This window comes from Lepidochelys olivacea (assembly GCF_965140295.1).
Source record: "Lepidochelys olivacea isolate rLepOli2 genome assembly, chromosome: 1".
Lineage (NCBI taxonomy): Eukaryota > Metazoa > Chordata > Testudines > Cheloniidae > Lepidochelys > Lepidochelys olivacea.
Genome location: NC_140411.1, coordinates 326,088,291 through 326,103,445, shown reverse-complemented (window position 1 = coordinate 326,103,445; position 15,155 = coordinate 326,088,291). Strand labels below are relative to the sequence as shown.

The 15,155-nt window shown below is 41.3% G+C and overlaps 1 protein-coding gene across 2 annotated transcripts in view; it reads left to right on the top strand.

Annotated features, from left to right (window-relative positions):
• Positions 1-15,155, top strand: part of SLC26A4 (solute carrier family 26 member 4) — a 29,980-nt gene that overhangs the window by 7,729 nt on the left and 7,096 nt on the right. Inside the window, exons 6-16 of one of the 2 annotated variants that reach the window (XM_084617519.1) lie at positions 33-197; positions 390-542; positions 644-726; positions 2,581-2,728; positions 5,581-5,694; positions 6,320-6,397; positions 6,629-6,724; positions 8,315-8,421; positions 9,513-9,582; positions 9,959-10,051; positions 10,168-10,263. In XM_084617519.1, coding sequence (XP_084473645.1) covers positions 33-197; positions 390-542; positions 644-726; positions 2,581-2,728; positions 5,581-5,694; positions 6,320-6,397; positions 6,629-6,724; positions 8,315-8,421; positions 9,513-9,582; positions 9,959-10,051; positions 10,168-10,263 — 1,203 coding nt within the window. The remainder of the gene's footprint in view (positions 1-32; positions 198-389; positions 543-643; positions 727-2,580; positions 2,729-5,580; positions 5,695-6,319; positions 6,398-6,628; positions 6,725-8,314; positions 8,422-9,512; positions 9,583-9,958; positions 10,052-10,167; positions 10,264-15,155) is intronic. The other variant, XM_084617520.1, reaches the window with a different exon arrangement.

Below are 15,155 nucleotides of genomic sequence, written 5' to 3'. Positions count from 1 at the left end.
AGCAAACTGTTATTCCCTGGTGATTTTTCCAGCTTGTGTTTGGAGCCCTACAGATTGGTTTCATTGTGAGGTACCTAGCAGATCCCCTGGTTGGAGGATTCACAACTGCAGCTGCTTTTCAAGTTTTTGTTTCACAACTGAAAATAGTCTTAAATGTTTCAACCAAAAATTATAATGGGATCCTTTCCATAATATATGTAAGTATGCCCTGCTGATTTGCTTTTGTTTCACATCCATAATCAGATTCCTCAGGCCAGTAAAAATGAGCATATGGGACAAGTAGTCCATGACCTTCTCTGAGGTTTTGTGTCTGCTTCTCTGTATGGGCTATTTTATCATTCTATTTAAGTGGCTTCAAAGTGTTTTGAATTGTCTTTTATTTTTTTCAGACCCTCATCGAAATATTTCAAAGAATTGGTACCACCAACATTGCAGATCTCATTGCTGGGCTACTGACCATTTTTGTGTGTATGGTAGTTAAAGAAATAAATGATCGATTCAAACACAAGATCCCTGTTCCGATTCCTATAGAAGTAATTGTGGTAAGCAAAGTACCCTAATAAGAAACACAGCAGACTGGGCTGATTGCAAGAAGATCAGAGCAATGTTTCAGTATTAAAACCATTGTTTTATTTGATTCCAGACAATAGTAGCCACAGGGATCTCATATGCTGCTGACCTGGAAAAAAAGTACAATGCAGGCATTGTTAAATCCATTCCTAGAGGGTGAGTGCCCTTGTCTTCTGAGACACAGCTAATATTTTCAATGGCTATTAATGAGACTAGTAAAAGAATAATAGTGAGAATGAGAGAGAGACACAGTTTGATTCACAGCCAAACATTTCCTGAATTCTAGTCCTGGCTCTGTCACTAATTCCCTCCATGGCCTTTGGTAAGTGTCCCCCTCACTGTACAATGGGAATAATAATACTTACCCTCCTTTGTAAAGCACTTTGAGATCTACGGATGAAAATGTTATATAAGAGCTAGGTATTATTATTAATAATAATCAGTTAATGTTTGTAAAGTGAGTATGTGAGTATGGAAAATGCTGTATAAATGCTAAGTGTTTTTAATAATAATATTTGACATTTATATAGAACTCAATCTTGAAAACCCATACTTATGTGAGTGGTCCCATTGTAGTCCTTATTCATACAAATAGCCCAGTCAAAAGTACCCCTGGCATACTCACAAGAGTAAGGGTTGCACTGGCAGTGACTTATACCTGGAAGATCTAAGCATTTTACAATGATAACCTTCACATTCTGTTTGGTGTGCAAGCCTTAATAAATTGATATTTGTAAAGGTCTTTGAGACTCTTCAGATAAAAAGTGTTCAGTACACAAATGTGAAATATTGTTAATGTAATAGTGTTATTAATCATATACTGTCCAACATATCCAAAAATATACTTCTTCGCTTTGTTACCACAAGGCCAAAATTTAGTCCCCCAAATTTTGAAACCAATGGGAGTTTTGTCACTGACTTCAATGGCCAGGGATGGCCTTATGGGCTGGGGCATATGACTTATGAGGAGAGGCTGAGGGAACTGGGGTTATTTAGTCTGCAGAAGAGAAGAGTGAGAGGGGATTTGATAGCAGCCTTCAACTACCTGAGAGAATGGAGCTAGGCTGTTCTCAGTGGTAGCAGATGACAGAACAAGGAACAATGGTCTCAAGTTGCAGTGGGGGAGGTCTAGGTTGGATATTAGGAAAAACTATTTCACTAGGAAGGTGGTGAAGCACTGGAATGGGTTACCTAGGGAGGTGGTGGAATCTCCATCCTTAGAGGTTTTTAAGGCTCGGCTTGACAAAGCCATGGCTGGGATGATTTGGCTGGTGTTGGTGCTGCTTTGAGCAGGGGGTTGGACTAGACGACTTCCTGAGGTCTCTTCCAACCCTAATATTCTATGATTCTATGACACTGTGGGCGACTGCCCAGGACGCCATGGTCAGGGGGCACTGTGGTCAGTCCCCCCCCCACATACCCCAGCCATCCCAAGGCCCCTTTAAACCCAGAGTGCTGGGGCTAGAGCTGGGGAGGGGCAGGGCTGGGGGTGCTCCAGCGGGGGACTCTTACTGTGTGCCGGACTCCAGTTGCTAGTCTCGGCCAGGATGTGGAGGGAGGAGACTTCCTCTTCCTCTGCACAGGCCTCTCTCTGAGCCAGGTCAGACCTATCTCTGGAAACCTCCCACAGCTGCAGGAAGCTCTGCACCTCTGCCCCCTGCTTCCTGCCCCCAAAGCTCCCCAGACATGGGGGAGGGGTCACAGTATGGGTAGCTGCTCCACCGTCTGACCAACCCCCATGCCTAAGGGAAAATGGCGCCAAAATACAAGTTCGTCCGGCGTGCCATTTTTCCTCAGGCTGGCCCTGTCAATAGAATCAGGATTTGGGCCATATTGAAAGAGGTAACCTTGTTGTATGGTTTGCAAGTGTTCCCAGCTTTTTGTTTTTTGAAATATTGTTCACGTTATCAGTAGTGTACATGTCCTGCTGCTTTGAAGCTTCTTCACAAATCTAGTAAACACAGAATTTGATCAAAATTGATAATGTAAATATATTTTCCTAAATATTAGGTTTTTGCCTCCTGAGCCTCCAGCTGTCAGTATGTTTTCAGAAATGATAGCAGCCGCATTTTCCATTGCTGTGGTCGCTTATGCTATTGCTGTGTCTGTGGCAAAAGTCTATGCAACGAAACATGACTATTCTATTGATGGAAACCAGGTATATGAAACCCAATTAATTTAAAAACTAATTAAATGTAATTTGGGCATGAAGGATGCTTATATGTCCAAACTGGAAAAGAAATTATACAGATTTATCAGACACAAGTGGAACTCTCTTATGTGAAATTAATTAAACTATTTGAAAAAGCAGATAAGATATGGTCCTGTGATACAGTGATACATAGAGATGAGAGTGGTGTGAGCTACCCAAGATACTGAACCAGAGCCTCAGTCCTAGTTAATCTCCTCTGTGTTGTTCCAGTGACATCAAGGCACTGAAAACTGCTCTCAAGAGGCAGTTGGGATAACCATTACATAGGGGAATTCTGTGGTAATGTAAAGCTGGAATAACTGACTTTATGTGGCCTGCTTCCACTTCTCTGCATAGAGAGTGTTCTGAGGTGGCTGGTGGTAGGGAGGGGCAATGCTGGGCTGGTGAACCAGTACCTGGAAGACCACTCCAGTCAGCATAAGTTAGGCCTGGCCTACACTTAGTTTTTGTACCAATTTAACTCTTTCTGTTGGGAGTATGATTTTATGCCTGTATTATTAAATTGGCACATCCCTTAGTGTAGACACAGTTATACTGGTATTAATGTGCTTATGTCCGTACAGCTTACTCCTGTAAACGTATGGGTGTAAGCTGTGCCAGTTTATACCACTATAACTGCATCCATACTACGACGTTGGGGTTGTATTGCTTTAACTATAGCCATTTCTAAACCAAGTTAGTTATAGTGTCATAAAAACTGTGTAGACAAACCCTGTGGTTTCTCAAACTGTCTCTATTCCTAGGATCAAGGGAGATGAAGAAATGGCTTAGAGCTACCTTTGTCTCCTCTATCCATGCTGAACATGTACTGCATCCTTTGAATATGTGGGAAAAATATATTTGCTACAAAAAATGAACCAAGCATGTTGTTTAACTGGTCTCTCTGTCCTTTACAACTAATGAATAATGCCCTAATTACAATATATCTGATTTTAGAAATATTTTTATTTATTAAGTAACCAAATTGACCCTCTAAGCATGTGAATTATGAGAGGAGACTTCTCTATGTTGGACACTGTGTATCGTGAAGCTATAATACACAATGTTCACATTGGGAAACACTTTAAATGATGGTTGCCTAACATGTCCTCACTTGCAGTTTAATAAGGCTAAGTGGGTAGTGCAGCTGCATGTACTGTTTTCAACATTCAGCACTGCCCTGTTCCAGAAGACATTAGGTAGCGATTACAGTAGCTGAATGATTGGTAATCAAACAAAATTATATTCCTTCTAGTCCTAATACTATACCTGGCAAACATTCAACAACAGAAAGTCCTAGAAAGAAAGCTAGATTACTAGTCTACTTAAATTAGATGAGTGAAAAATAATAACAGCATAAAAACAGGCAATGAAACAAGGTTTGAGGGAGGATTAGTTACCTTCTTTCATCTGTGATAATTAGGGCCTTACCAAATTCATGGCCATGAAAAACTCATAATGGACTGTGAAATCTGGTCTCCCCCTGAGAAATTTGGTGTTTTGTGTGCTTTTACCCTATACTATACAGATTTCACAGGGGAGACCAGTGTTTCTCAAATTGGGGGTCCTGACCCAAAAGGGAGTTGCAGGGGGGGTCACAAAGTTATTTTAGGGGGGTTGCAGTATTGCCAACCTTACTTCTGTGCTGCTTTTCAGAGCTGGGTGGCCAGAGAATGGTGGCTGTTGGCCAGGTGCCCAGCTCTGAAGGCAGCGCCCTGCCAGCAGCAATGCAGAAGTAAGGGTGGCCAAATCAAACCATGCCATCCTTACTTCTGCGCTGGTGCTGGCGGTGGCTCTGCCTTCAGAGCTGGGCTCCCGGCCAGCAGCCGCCGCTCTCCAGCTGCCCAGCTCTGAAGGCAGAGCCATTGCTAGCAATAGTGCAGAAGTAAGGGTAGCAGCACCGTAACCCCCCCCTACAATAACCTTGTGACCCCCCCAACTCCTTCTTGGGTCATGACCCCTACAATTACAACACTCTGAAATTTCCTATTTAAATAGCTGAACTCATGAAATTTATGATTTTTAAAATCCTATGGCCGTGAAATTGACCAAAATGGACTGTGAATTTGGTAGGGCTAGTGATAATTTGTTTTAATAGACTCATAGATTTTCAAACTTAACAATAGTAACAGTCACTGATCTATCTCTAGCATCTTCTTCCAGAGCAAAGTTGTGTCGAAATCTATGTGGATCATCTAGGTCTGTTCTATTTAAGGATCTGGCTTCAAGATCCTACCCTGGTAGCAAAACCTTTTACATAAACTAAGGGCTCATCTAAACAGTTTTTGTACCAGTGTAACTATATTGGTTTAGAAACTGATATATTTAAATCTGTACAACCCCCATGTATGGATGCCGTTATACTGGTATAAAATGCTTATATTTAGATAGCTTATATTGGTAAATTTATGGAATTAAGCTATACTATCATAGGCATCTTTATACTGGTACAACTGTGTCCACACTAGGGGATTGCACCAATTTAACTATATTGGTTTTTAAGATGATGTAGTTAAATCAGTAAAAAAAAAACTCTGTGCAGATCAGCTCTAAAATACTTAACAGCAACTGTTGTAACGAATCCAGTATTTTCTGCATGCCTACTGTACTTCTCACTTTACAGGCTCCTATAAGGAAGTATTATCTTTGCTGTGCAAACAGGGGTGCTGGAACAACTTTTATAGTAGGGGTGCTGAGAGGCATTGAACCAAACTCTAAACCCTGTATATGATGGAAACCACTTCAAACCAGGGGCTGTTGCTACCTCAGCACCCCTAGTTCCAAATCTACATTTACATCATCATCTAATCTTGTTCTAGGAATTTATTGCCTATGGAATCAGCAATGTGTTTGCAGGAGCTTTCTCTTGTTTTGTTGCTACCACCGCTCTGTCACGTACTGCTGTCCAGGAAAGCACTGGTGGGAAAACCCAGGTAATGGGTTTATTTTACTATTAATTTTAAAGATATTTCAGTTTAATATTGCATAGGGCACAGACTTCACATAGGGTTAACTCCAATATGCTTGTGTGTATGACCCTGGTTGGACTGACAGTGGGATTTGAACGCAGGCTGTGTAGTGCTAAACACATGAAGCTAAAGGCTGGAATACTGCAAACGGAACCTGTAACACTCACAAACTTCTTATGTGGACCAGCCACTAGAGGGACACAAAGACTTTCCTAGTATGGGTTACACTTTACATAACAACTATACACTATTTATTTAATAGTAGGGCCATTCAGAGGGCAAGTAGCAGGTAGAATATGGAACTGGTGTGGATTTTCCCCTCTTCCCTTACACAAAGTCAACCTTTCCCAAGGTACTAATTTGTGTGTGGTGATTTACATGGACCGATGAGACTTAATCACCTTATATAGTTGAATTGTTTCTGGATTTGGCCGTGTATGCTTAAACATAATAAATATTTTAACAGGTCTCCTTGTTTACAAAGAAATATAAAATATACCAACATATGCATTATTCATAGTGAGTTTGAAAACATAGCAGAGAATCTAAAAATACTTGTTTCATATCAACACTACTGTCTTCTTTGCAGGTTGCTAGCATAATCTCAGCAGGGATTGTACTGATTGCCATTGTGGCTCTGGGGAAACTGCTAGAGCCCTTACAGAAGGTATGATGCTTCTTCTATCTAGCACTCTTACCACTGCACCATTTAGGCCATATGCTCAGCTGGTATAAATTGGAGTAGCAGCTCCATGTGGAACTGTGCTGATTTATACCAGAGGACTATCTGGCTCATAGTGTACAATTTTAATTTACTTAATAACCAGAAAACTAGATCAAAAACATACAATGTGTTCTCTCTTCTGAACAACCCAGTTTTCACAATCTCTCTTTGCAGTCTGTGTTGGCAGCTGTTGTCATTGCCAACTTGAAAGGGATGTTCATGCAGGTGTTTGATGTTCCTCGTCTGTGGAGGCAGAATAAGGCTGATGCTGTAAGTCATTTACTTTTTTCCTACATGTTTTGGGTCTAGTTGTCTTTTTGTGTTTTAACCCCACCCAATCTACTCATAACTTCCACAGTTTGTTAACAGAAACAGAATTTTGTGTTGTTAACACCAAAAGACTTTAAGACAGATTATCTGGTCCATTAACGCAGTTTTGTGTTAGTTTCCCAACACAAAACTGCCCTAAAGCCACCAGATCGAGCCAGTGAAAATTTCCTCCCGTGTAGGAGGCACTTGTGGCAGCTTCTTTATCACATTCATTCCGAGTCTCCCATTGGAAGGGGTGTGTCTAGAGGAAAGGGGACTTGATCAGGTATCCCTGTGTATTAGCCATCCCTTCCTGTTAACAACTAGCAAAGTTTACAGCTGCCTTCTAGTTCAATCAGCTGAGCTGCAGATTAATGTTAAGACAGCCTGAAGTCACTTTTACCACCCCACTCTCGTCTTTTGCTGAGCACAGTTTGGCTGAATGAGAGAATCTGGCCCCTTATATTCAGATTCTGAACCAATGCATAACCAGTCCCCAAATGTTCCCATATAGCCTGCAACAACAACATTAGTGTGGACCATGCCTGGACCAATAGCATCACAGTCCTCACCAAATAAATGTTTTTTCTTGCTTGGAGTAGCAATTATCTGTGCTGGAATGTGTGCATAGGGGCCCTTGGTGTGTCAAGGGACGTATGCACAATTACATCTAGACTGTGCCCTCAGACCCCTGTAATCTCATCCCAAGGCACCCCTCATATCTCTTATTGGAGTTTCTGTGGAGCAGGCCACAAACTGCACATAATCTCTGATATGCAAAGATTTTCTCATGAATGCCTATGAACAGTGCCCTGTCTGTAGTCAAATCCCAAAGTCCTTACTCAATTTTTACTTAGTCCTTTTCTTGGGTAAAAACCTCATTGACTTCAATGGGAGCTGATGGTGCTCAGCACCTCACAGGGTTGGGTCCAATGGGAGTTTCTGAGCTATGACTGAGTAAAGAGTTCAGGAATTAGCTCAAGTAGGCAGCACAGACTTCAAAATGTTTGTCCCCCCGCCTTCCCCACCCGGTTTATGTGAAATACTACCCATTTGTGGTACAGATCCTTCTCCCAGAAATAAGTGGGACCCCTCCTTTGCCACTACACATCTGAGGGCAGACTGTCTTCCTACAACAAATTAGGTTCTTGGGGAAATACATTGCTTCAAATTCCTGGAGTAAAAATAACAAAAATAGCTGCTGTTGGAGAGAAATAAAGACAATGGGAAACTGCATCCTCTTTAACTGTACAAGGGATAACTGAGTTTCTGCTAGACTTCATTACATTAGAATAGCTTGATAATTTATTGCCTGAACACCAAATACGAATAATAAACAAAGCAAAGATGGGCAAAGCTAGTTTGGAAATAAAGGAAGAGTTTAATATAGAAGTCAGCACATAGTTTGGGTATTTTGACCATTTTCAAGCTTAAATTCTTTTGTTGCTATTATTATTTGGTGCAGTGATTTGGTGCAGTGATTTTCTTCTGTGATCAGAAGCTATTTTCTTTTTTAATTCAGAGACACTGAGTTTGTTCTTTCCTCTCTAGATGATCTGGATTTTCACATGTGTGGCATCCATCATTCTGGGTCTTGATTTGGGATTACTTGCTGGCCTTGTATTCGGATTACTGACAGTTGTGGTGAGAGTTCAGTTGTAAGTAACACAGAAACAGCAAGACCTGTCAGTGCTATACCATGAAAAGTAAGGGAATTTAGAGAAAAGGAGAGAATTTATGTCTGAAAATCAATCATATTGACCATGATTTTGAAGTGAAAGAAAATCTACCCTTCTGTTTCTATGAGAGTGTTCATAGATTCCAAAGCCAGAAGGTACTGTGTTGTAGTCACATTGATGTAAACGAGGCATGCATCATTTTTGTGATTGATCTACTCTGTTTTTTACCTGGCCATCTGTCATTTAGGTACCCATAAGAGATCTTAAAAGGGATGGAAGCATTCAAAATAAAGTATAAGAAGTTATACGAGTAGCTATACTTTATCAATTACTATTCACTGAGCATAGAACATTGTGGGGAGGGAGACAGACACATGTTGAGACAGACAACATTTTGGCAAGTAACATTCTCAGCAGCTACTTATTCTGGATGTCATTATAAGGCATCTGTAGAGTAGAAGACATGTGCAGACATATGTGTGCTGTGTGACTATTCCCCCTGCCCCCACTTTATTGCTGCTTTAAGATTCTATTCCAAGGTTCACATTTTAGCTGTTGACTATGGCTCTGGTGTTCCCCTCACTGCCTAGCATGGATGAGAGCAAACATGTGGAAGAATAAGTGAGACTGAATGGAGGTGATGGGTGACTTTCACAGGATGTTGCTCCACTGCTCAGCCATCTCATAACTCTCTCCCAGTTTTCTGGCTGAATATACAAGATAACACCTTTCCTTCTCCCTGGAATCCAGAAAGCAAAGCTGACATCAAAGCCAGTCCATAGCTTTGCTGTCAGGAAGTGGTTAAAAGTGGTGCAGTCAGTATGATATCATGTGGTGCAGTCAGTATGATATCATGCTGACTGCTTGAGCCACCATAGACCAAAGTGCATCACATCCAAGCAAGGACCTGCTATATCCAAGGGAATTCCCTGCGCAACCTCCTGCTGGGGCTATTCAGTTTGCTGATTCTCACCATTCTGTAAAAGGTTATATGTAACAAGTCATCCCATGTTATAAGTTCCTCAACTGGATGTTAATTTGACACCATGTTTTGTTTTTGTTTCTGTTAGTCCCTCCTGGGGTGGCCTTGGGAACGTTCTTGGCACAGACCTCTACAAGAACGTCAAGGACTACAAAACGGTAAGTGTTTCTGACTGGTTATTTTCCTAATGGCAGCCTGCAATCCAAAGTGAAGTACAGAGTTCTACCTTGCAGCTGCTCTCATGTTTAATATGGAAGCACAGCTCCTGAAGATTATGGGTCTCAGCGTAAAAACTTCCATCTGGAGCCAAGTGGTCAGACCACATTGCATGCTGGGAACTATAGTTTCTGGGAGCTAAAACTTTATATGAAAAGTGAAGATAGCTAGCAATCAGCTCATTTTTATATAAATAAGTGCCTACTTGGATTCTTGGCAAGTTATCAAACTGATGCTCTAGTAGGCTAAGTTTGGGTGCTGCTGTTAATTAGATAAATGTAATATACATGCTTGACCTTGAAATTATTTTGACAACAGGTTGTTGAACCAGAAGGAGTGAAGATTCTCAGATTTTCCAGTCCTATTTTTTATGCTAATATAGATGGATTGAAAAGCAGCCTGAAATCCACTGTAAGTAGTCTACGATGATTTTGGAGGTTTGCTATTTAATTGGCTTTGGAATTTCTACAACTGTTTGCCTAGATAAAACAAAAATAATTTTGATAACTTGGTCCTGGTTTCTATAGGTGGGGTTTGATGCAGTTCGCGTGCATAACAAGAGGCTCAAAGCACTGAGGATGATACAGAAACTGATCAAGAAGGGAAAATTAAAAGCAACTAAGGTAAAGTTTAATTTTTTATTCTGCTCTTTGCTAAAGGGTTACTGTCATGGCTAATAGGTCTATATAAGGCAAGCTGGCTTTGTTTTGGTTCACAGTGACGTGATATAAGCTTCCATGTATTTTATTTTTAAAATAAAAAAGAGATAGTTTTGACAGATCACTGTTATAGGAAGTATGGACCCTACATGGGACTTGGGAAGCTAGGGGTGAAAACCATGCATCAGGCCACTGGAGGCAATTAGACTTAGTGGTAATCTATGCTGGTGTAGCAAAGAGAATGTTTAGCTGTGTTCCCAGAAGGTGGCAACATTCACCCAAAAGACAGCAGACTGGGTTGTGTTAGATGTTCAGAAGGCTAGGTGGATATATTTCTTAATGGACTCCCTATAGCCTAAAAATATAATTAGGAAAGTCAAAAAAGAATCTGAAGACCAGCTAGCCAAAGACTCAAAAAGTAACAGCAAATTTTTTTTAAGTACATCAGAAGCAAGAAGCCTGCTAAACAGCCAGTGGGGCCACTGGATGATTGAGATGCAAACAGAGCACTCAAGGAAGATAAGGCCATTGTGGAGAAACTAAATGAATTCTTGCATCAGTCTTCATGGCTGAGGATGTGAGGGAGATTCCCAAACCTGAGCCATTCTTTTTTGGTGACAAATCTGAGGAACTGTCCCTGATTGAGGTGTCATTCAAAGAGGTTTTGGAACAAATTGATAAACTAAACAGTGATAAGTCACCAGGACCAGATGGTATTCACCCAAAAGTTCTGAAGGAACTCAAATGTGAAATTGCAAAATTACTAACTGTAGTTTGTAATCTATCATTTAAATCAGCTTCTGTACCAAATGACTGGAGGATAGCTAATGTGATGCCAATTTTTAAAAAGGGCTTCAGAGGTGATCCTGGCAATTACAGGCCAGTTAGCCTGACTTCAGTATGGGTAAACTGGTTGAAACAATAGTAAAGAACAAAATTGTCAGACACACAGATGAACAGAAGTTGTTGGGGAAGAGTCAACATGGTTTTTGTAAAGGGAAATCATGCCTCACCAATCTACTAGAATTCTTTGACGGGGTCAACAATCTTGTGGACAAGGGTGATCCAGTGGATATAGTGTACTTAGATTTTCAGAAAACCTTTGATAAGGTCCCTTATGAAAGGCTCTTAAGCAAGGTGAGCTGTCACAGGATAAGAGGAAGATCCTCTTATAGATCAGTAACTGGTTGAAAGATAGGAAACAAAGGGTAGGAATAAATGGTCAGTTTTCAGAATGGAGACAGATAAATTATAGTGTCCCCCAGGGGTCTATACTGGGACCAGTCCTATTCAACATATTCATAAATGATCTGGAAAAAGGGGTAAACAGTGAGGTGATAAAATTTGCAGATGATACAAAACTACTCAAGATAGTTAAGTCCAAAGTGGACTGCGAAGAGTTACAAAAGGATCTCACAAAACTGGGTGACTGGGCAACAAAATGGCAGATGAAATTCAATGTTGATAAATGCAAAGTAATGCACACTGGAAAACATAATCCCAACTATACATATAAAATGATGTGGTCTAAATTAGCTCTTACCACTCAAGAGAGAGATCTTGTAGTCATTGTGGATAGTTCTATAAAAACATCCACTCAATGTGCAGTGGCAGTCTAAAAAGCTAACATGCATGGGCTTTCAATCTTCCCCAGTTTACCCTTGTGTCAGATTTAGGAAGTGAATGCTTGCATTCTCCACCATGTCATTGATTGTACTTCTAAGATGCACCCTTAGGGCAAGGGTGGGCACCTCTCTTGTCCCAGATATCCTTCTCTCGCTGTAGGCATTGCTGTATTGCTGATTTGGAGCATGGGGTGCAGCCCTCTGGCTGTGAGTCATAGGGAGGCAGCTCCCCCTACCTTCTGGCTGTAATAGCAGTTCAAAACAAAATAATTCTGCAGAATGGTGGGAATCATTAAGAAAGGAATAGATAATAAGACAGAAATTATCATATTGCCTCTATATAAATCCATGGTACGCCCACATCTTGAATACTACATGTAGGTCTGGTTGCCCCATCTCAAAAATGGTATATTGGAATTGGAAAAGGTACAGAAAAGAGCAACAAAACTGATTAGGGGTATGGAACAGCTTATATATGAGAAGAGATGACTAAGACTGGGACTTTTCACCCTTGAAAAGAGACAACTACGGGGACATATGATAAATTATAGAAATCATGACTGGTATGGAGAAAGTAGATAAGGAAGTGTTATTTACTCCTTATAACACGAGAACTAGGAGTCAGCAAATGAAATTAATAGGCAGCAGGTTTAAAACAAAGAAAAAGAAGTATTTTTTCACACAATGCATAGTCAACCTGTGGAACTCTTTGCCAGAGGATGTTTGTGAAGGCCAAGACTTACAGCAGCGTTAAAAAAGAACTAGATAAATTCATGGAGGATAGGTCCATCAGTGACTATTATCCCAGATGGACAGGGATGCAAAACCTTGCTCTGAAGTGTCCCTAGCCTCTGTTTGTCAGAAGCTGGGAATGGGTGACAGGGGATAGATGACTTGATGATTATCTCTTCTGTTTATTCCCTCTGAAGCACCTGCCATTGGCCACTGTTGGAAGACAGGATACTGGGCTGGATGGACCATTGGTCTGACCCAGTATGGCAATGATTATGTTCTTATTATAATGCAAGTGGCAAGAAGCTCGACCCTTTGTTTTGATGTAATCATTTAGTTTGTGATACATACTGAAATGGAGAGTGGAGATTCTTTTTCCAGCCTATGTTGCCCAGATACTTCCACATTCAGAAAAACTATTTGAGCTGTGCACCAGGTACCATATGCCACAGAGTTGGAAATCTCTATGTTTGGGTGAAATATAGGTGGGTGTAGGAAAGGACCTGGGAATATGTATCCATTCACCAGCCTCAGATAATCACTGAGAAGCTCAAGGTGCACAATTGTGTAGCATAGTGCACTCTGGTATCATTCACTGTGATATGACTGTATTGTTCACTCACCTCTCTTTTTGGTGATATTCTGGGAAGGGGAAGTCCCTGGCCCTGGGATGTGAATGTGTGAGAGATCCAGGATTACACAGAAAGGGCAATGTACACATAGTCTTAAGTCTGGTAAGTGGATGTACACCTACGATCACTAGGGAGAGGAGGTCCTCTTGGTCCACAGAGAGCCGTAACCATCCAGTGCTGCATCTAAATGCTTTGAGGTGTATCAAGGTGCAATAAAGATCAATGCTCCATAATAAACCATTGCAACATGGAACGTTTATAGAACATCATGGCTGCTTCAGAGTCAAAATGCATCTAATTAGTACACATTAGGGAGGGGAGCCATTAACTGCTGATAACATGTTTAACTCACTGGACAATTCTCCTGATAACGGGCCGTATGTTCAAACATGGGCACCTGAAGAGGATAATCAAATCACAAATATGAGGTGTCAGTTTGAACCTTGTCTTCAGAACTTGACCCATCTAGTGAACTCTACCCTCGAGTATTTTCAGGGCCTGGGGAAAAGAAATCCTTTCCCTCCAGCATGCAGGCAGCAGTAGAATCCTCCATGGCTGCTACTGTAGCCTTGAGGTTGGAGTGACCATTGGCAGCTGTGCCCACAGTATGTTGGGGAGGGGAGAGAAAGGCCAGTGGATCTGGACGCAGTGGATTACCTGGTCCTTCCTTTACTCCTCCTTCTCATCCCTACACCTGTTTTACGAAGTTAGAGACTGGCAGTCCCTTCAGAGCTGCATTCTGGTGCACCGAGAATGCAAATCCCTTACACAGGCTCCTTATATCTTGCCTCCTATATGCAGAAGAATTGCATTGGTTTTCCTGCCAACAGGGCATTCCACAGCTGCTTAAATGGGGCAACATTTATCACGCTATGTGTAAAATAGCCATTTATATCATTAAGTGCTTATATGAGTGTCCAAATGTGGACTGTAGATGTCCTATTGAAGTCCCCACATTTGAAGGTTGGGACTAAGTGTCAATTTTTGCCAGATGTTATACTGCAGGATGCTAGATTTTTGTTTTCTTTCAAGTTTATATGATGAAATGTTCAGTTAAGTGACAATAACTCTTGACCCTTGGATTGTTATTGCAACAAATGTAATAAATATAATTCAAAAATAAAAACATCAACCCTAAAGATTCTATAGGGTGAGGTTCTCAAGTGGAAGCTTGGATATAAACTGGCCATTATATGGATATAAACTGGCCATCAGGAAGTTTAGACTTGAAATTAGACGAAGGTTTCTAACCCACAGAGGAGTGAAGTTCTGGAATAGCCTTCCAATGGGAACAGTGGAGGCAAAAGACATATCTGGCTTCAAGACTAAGCTTGATAAGTTTATGGAGCGGATGGAATGATGGGATGGCCTAATTTTGGCAATTAATTGATCTTTGACTATTAGCGGTAAATATGCCCAATGGCCTGTGATGGGACACTCGATGTGTTGGGATCTGAGTTACTACAGAGAATTCTTTCCTGGGTGTGTGGCTGGTGAGTCTTGCCCACATGCTCAGGATTTAGCTGATCGCCATATTTGGGGTCGGGAAGGAATTTTCCTCCAGGGCAGATTGGCAGAGGCCCTGGGGGTGGGGGGGTTGCCTTCCTTTGCAGTGTGGGGCAGGGGTCACTTGCTGGAGGATTCTCTGCACCTTGAAGTCTTTAAACCATGAGTTGAGGACTTCAATAGTTCAGACATAGGTCAGGAGTTTGTTACAGGAGTGGGTGGGTGAGATTCTGTGGCCTGCATTGTGCAGGAGGTCAGACTAGATGATCATAATGGTCCCTTCTGACCTTAAAGTCTATGAGTTGTTTTCTGGACAGTGGTTTTCCCATATGGCTCTCCTCCCTTAATGAACAACAACAAA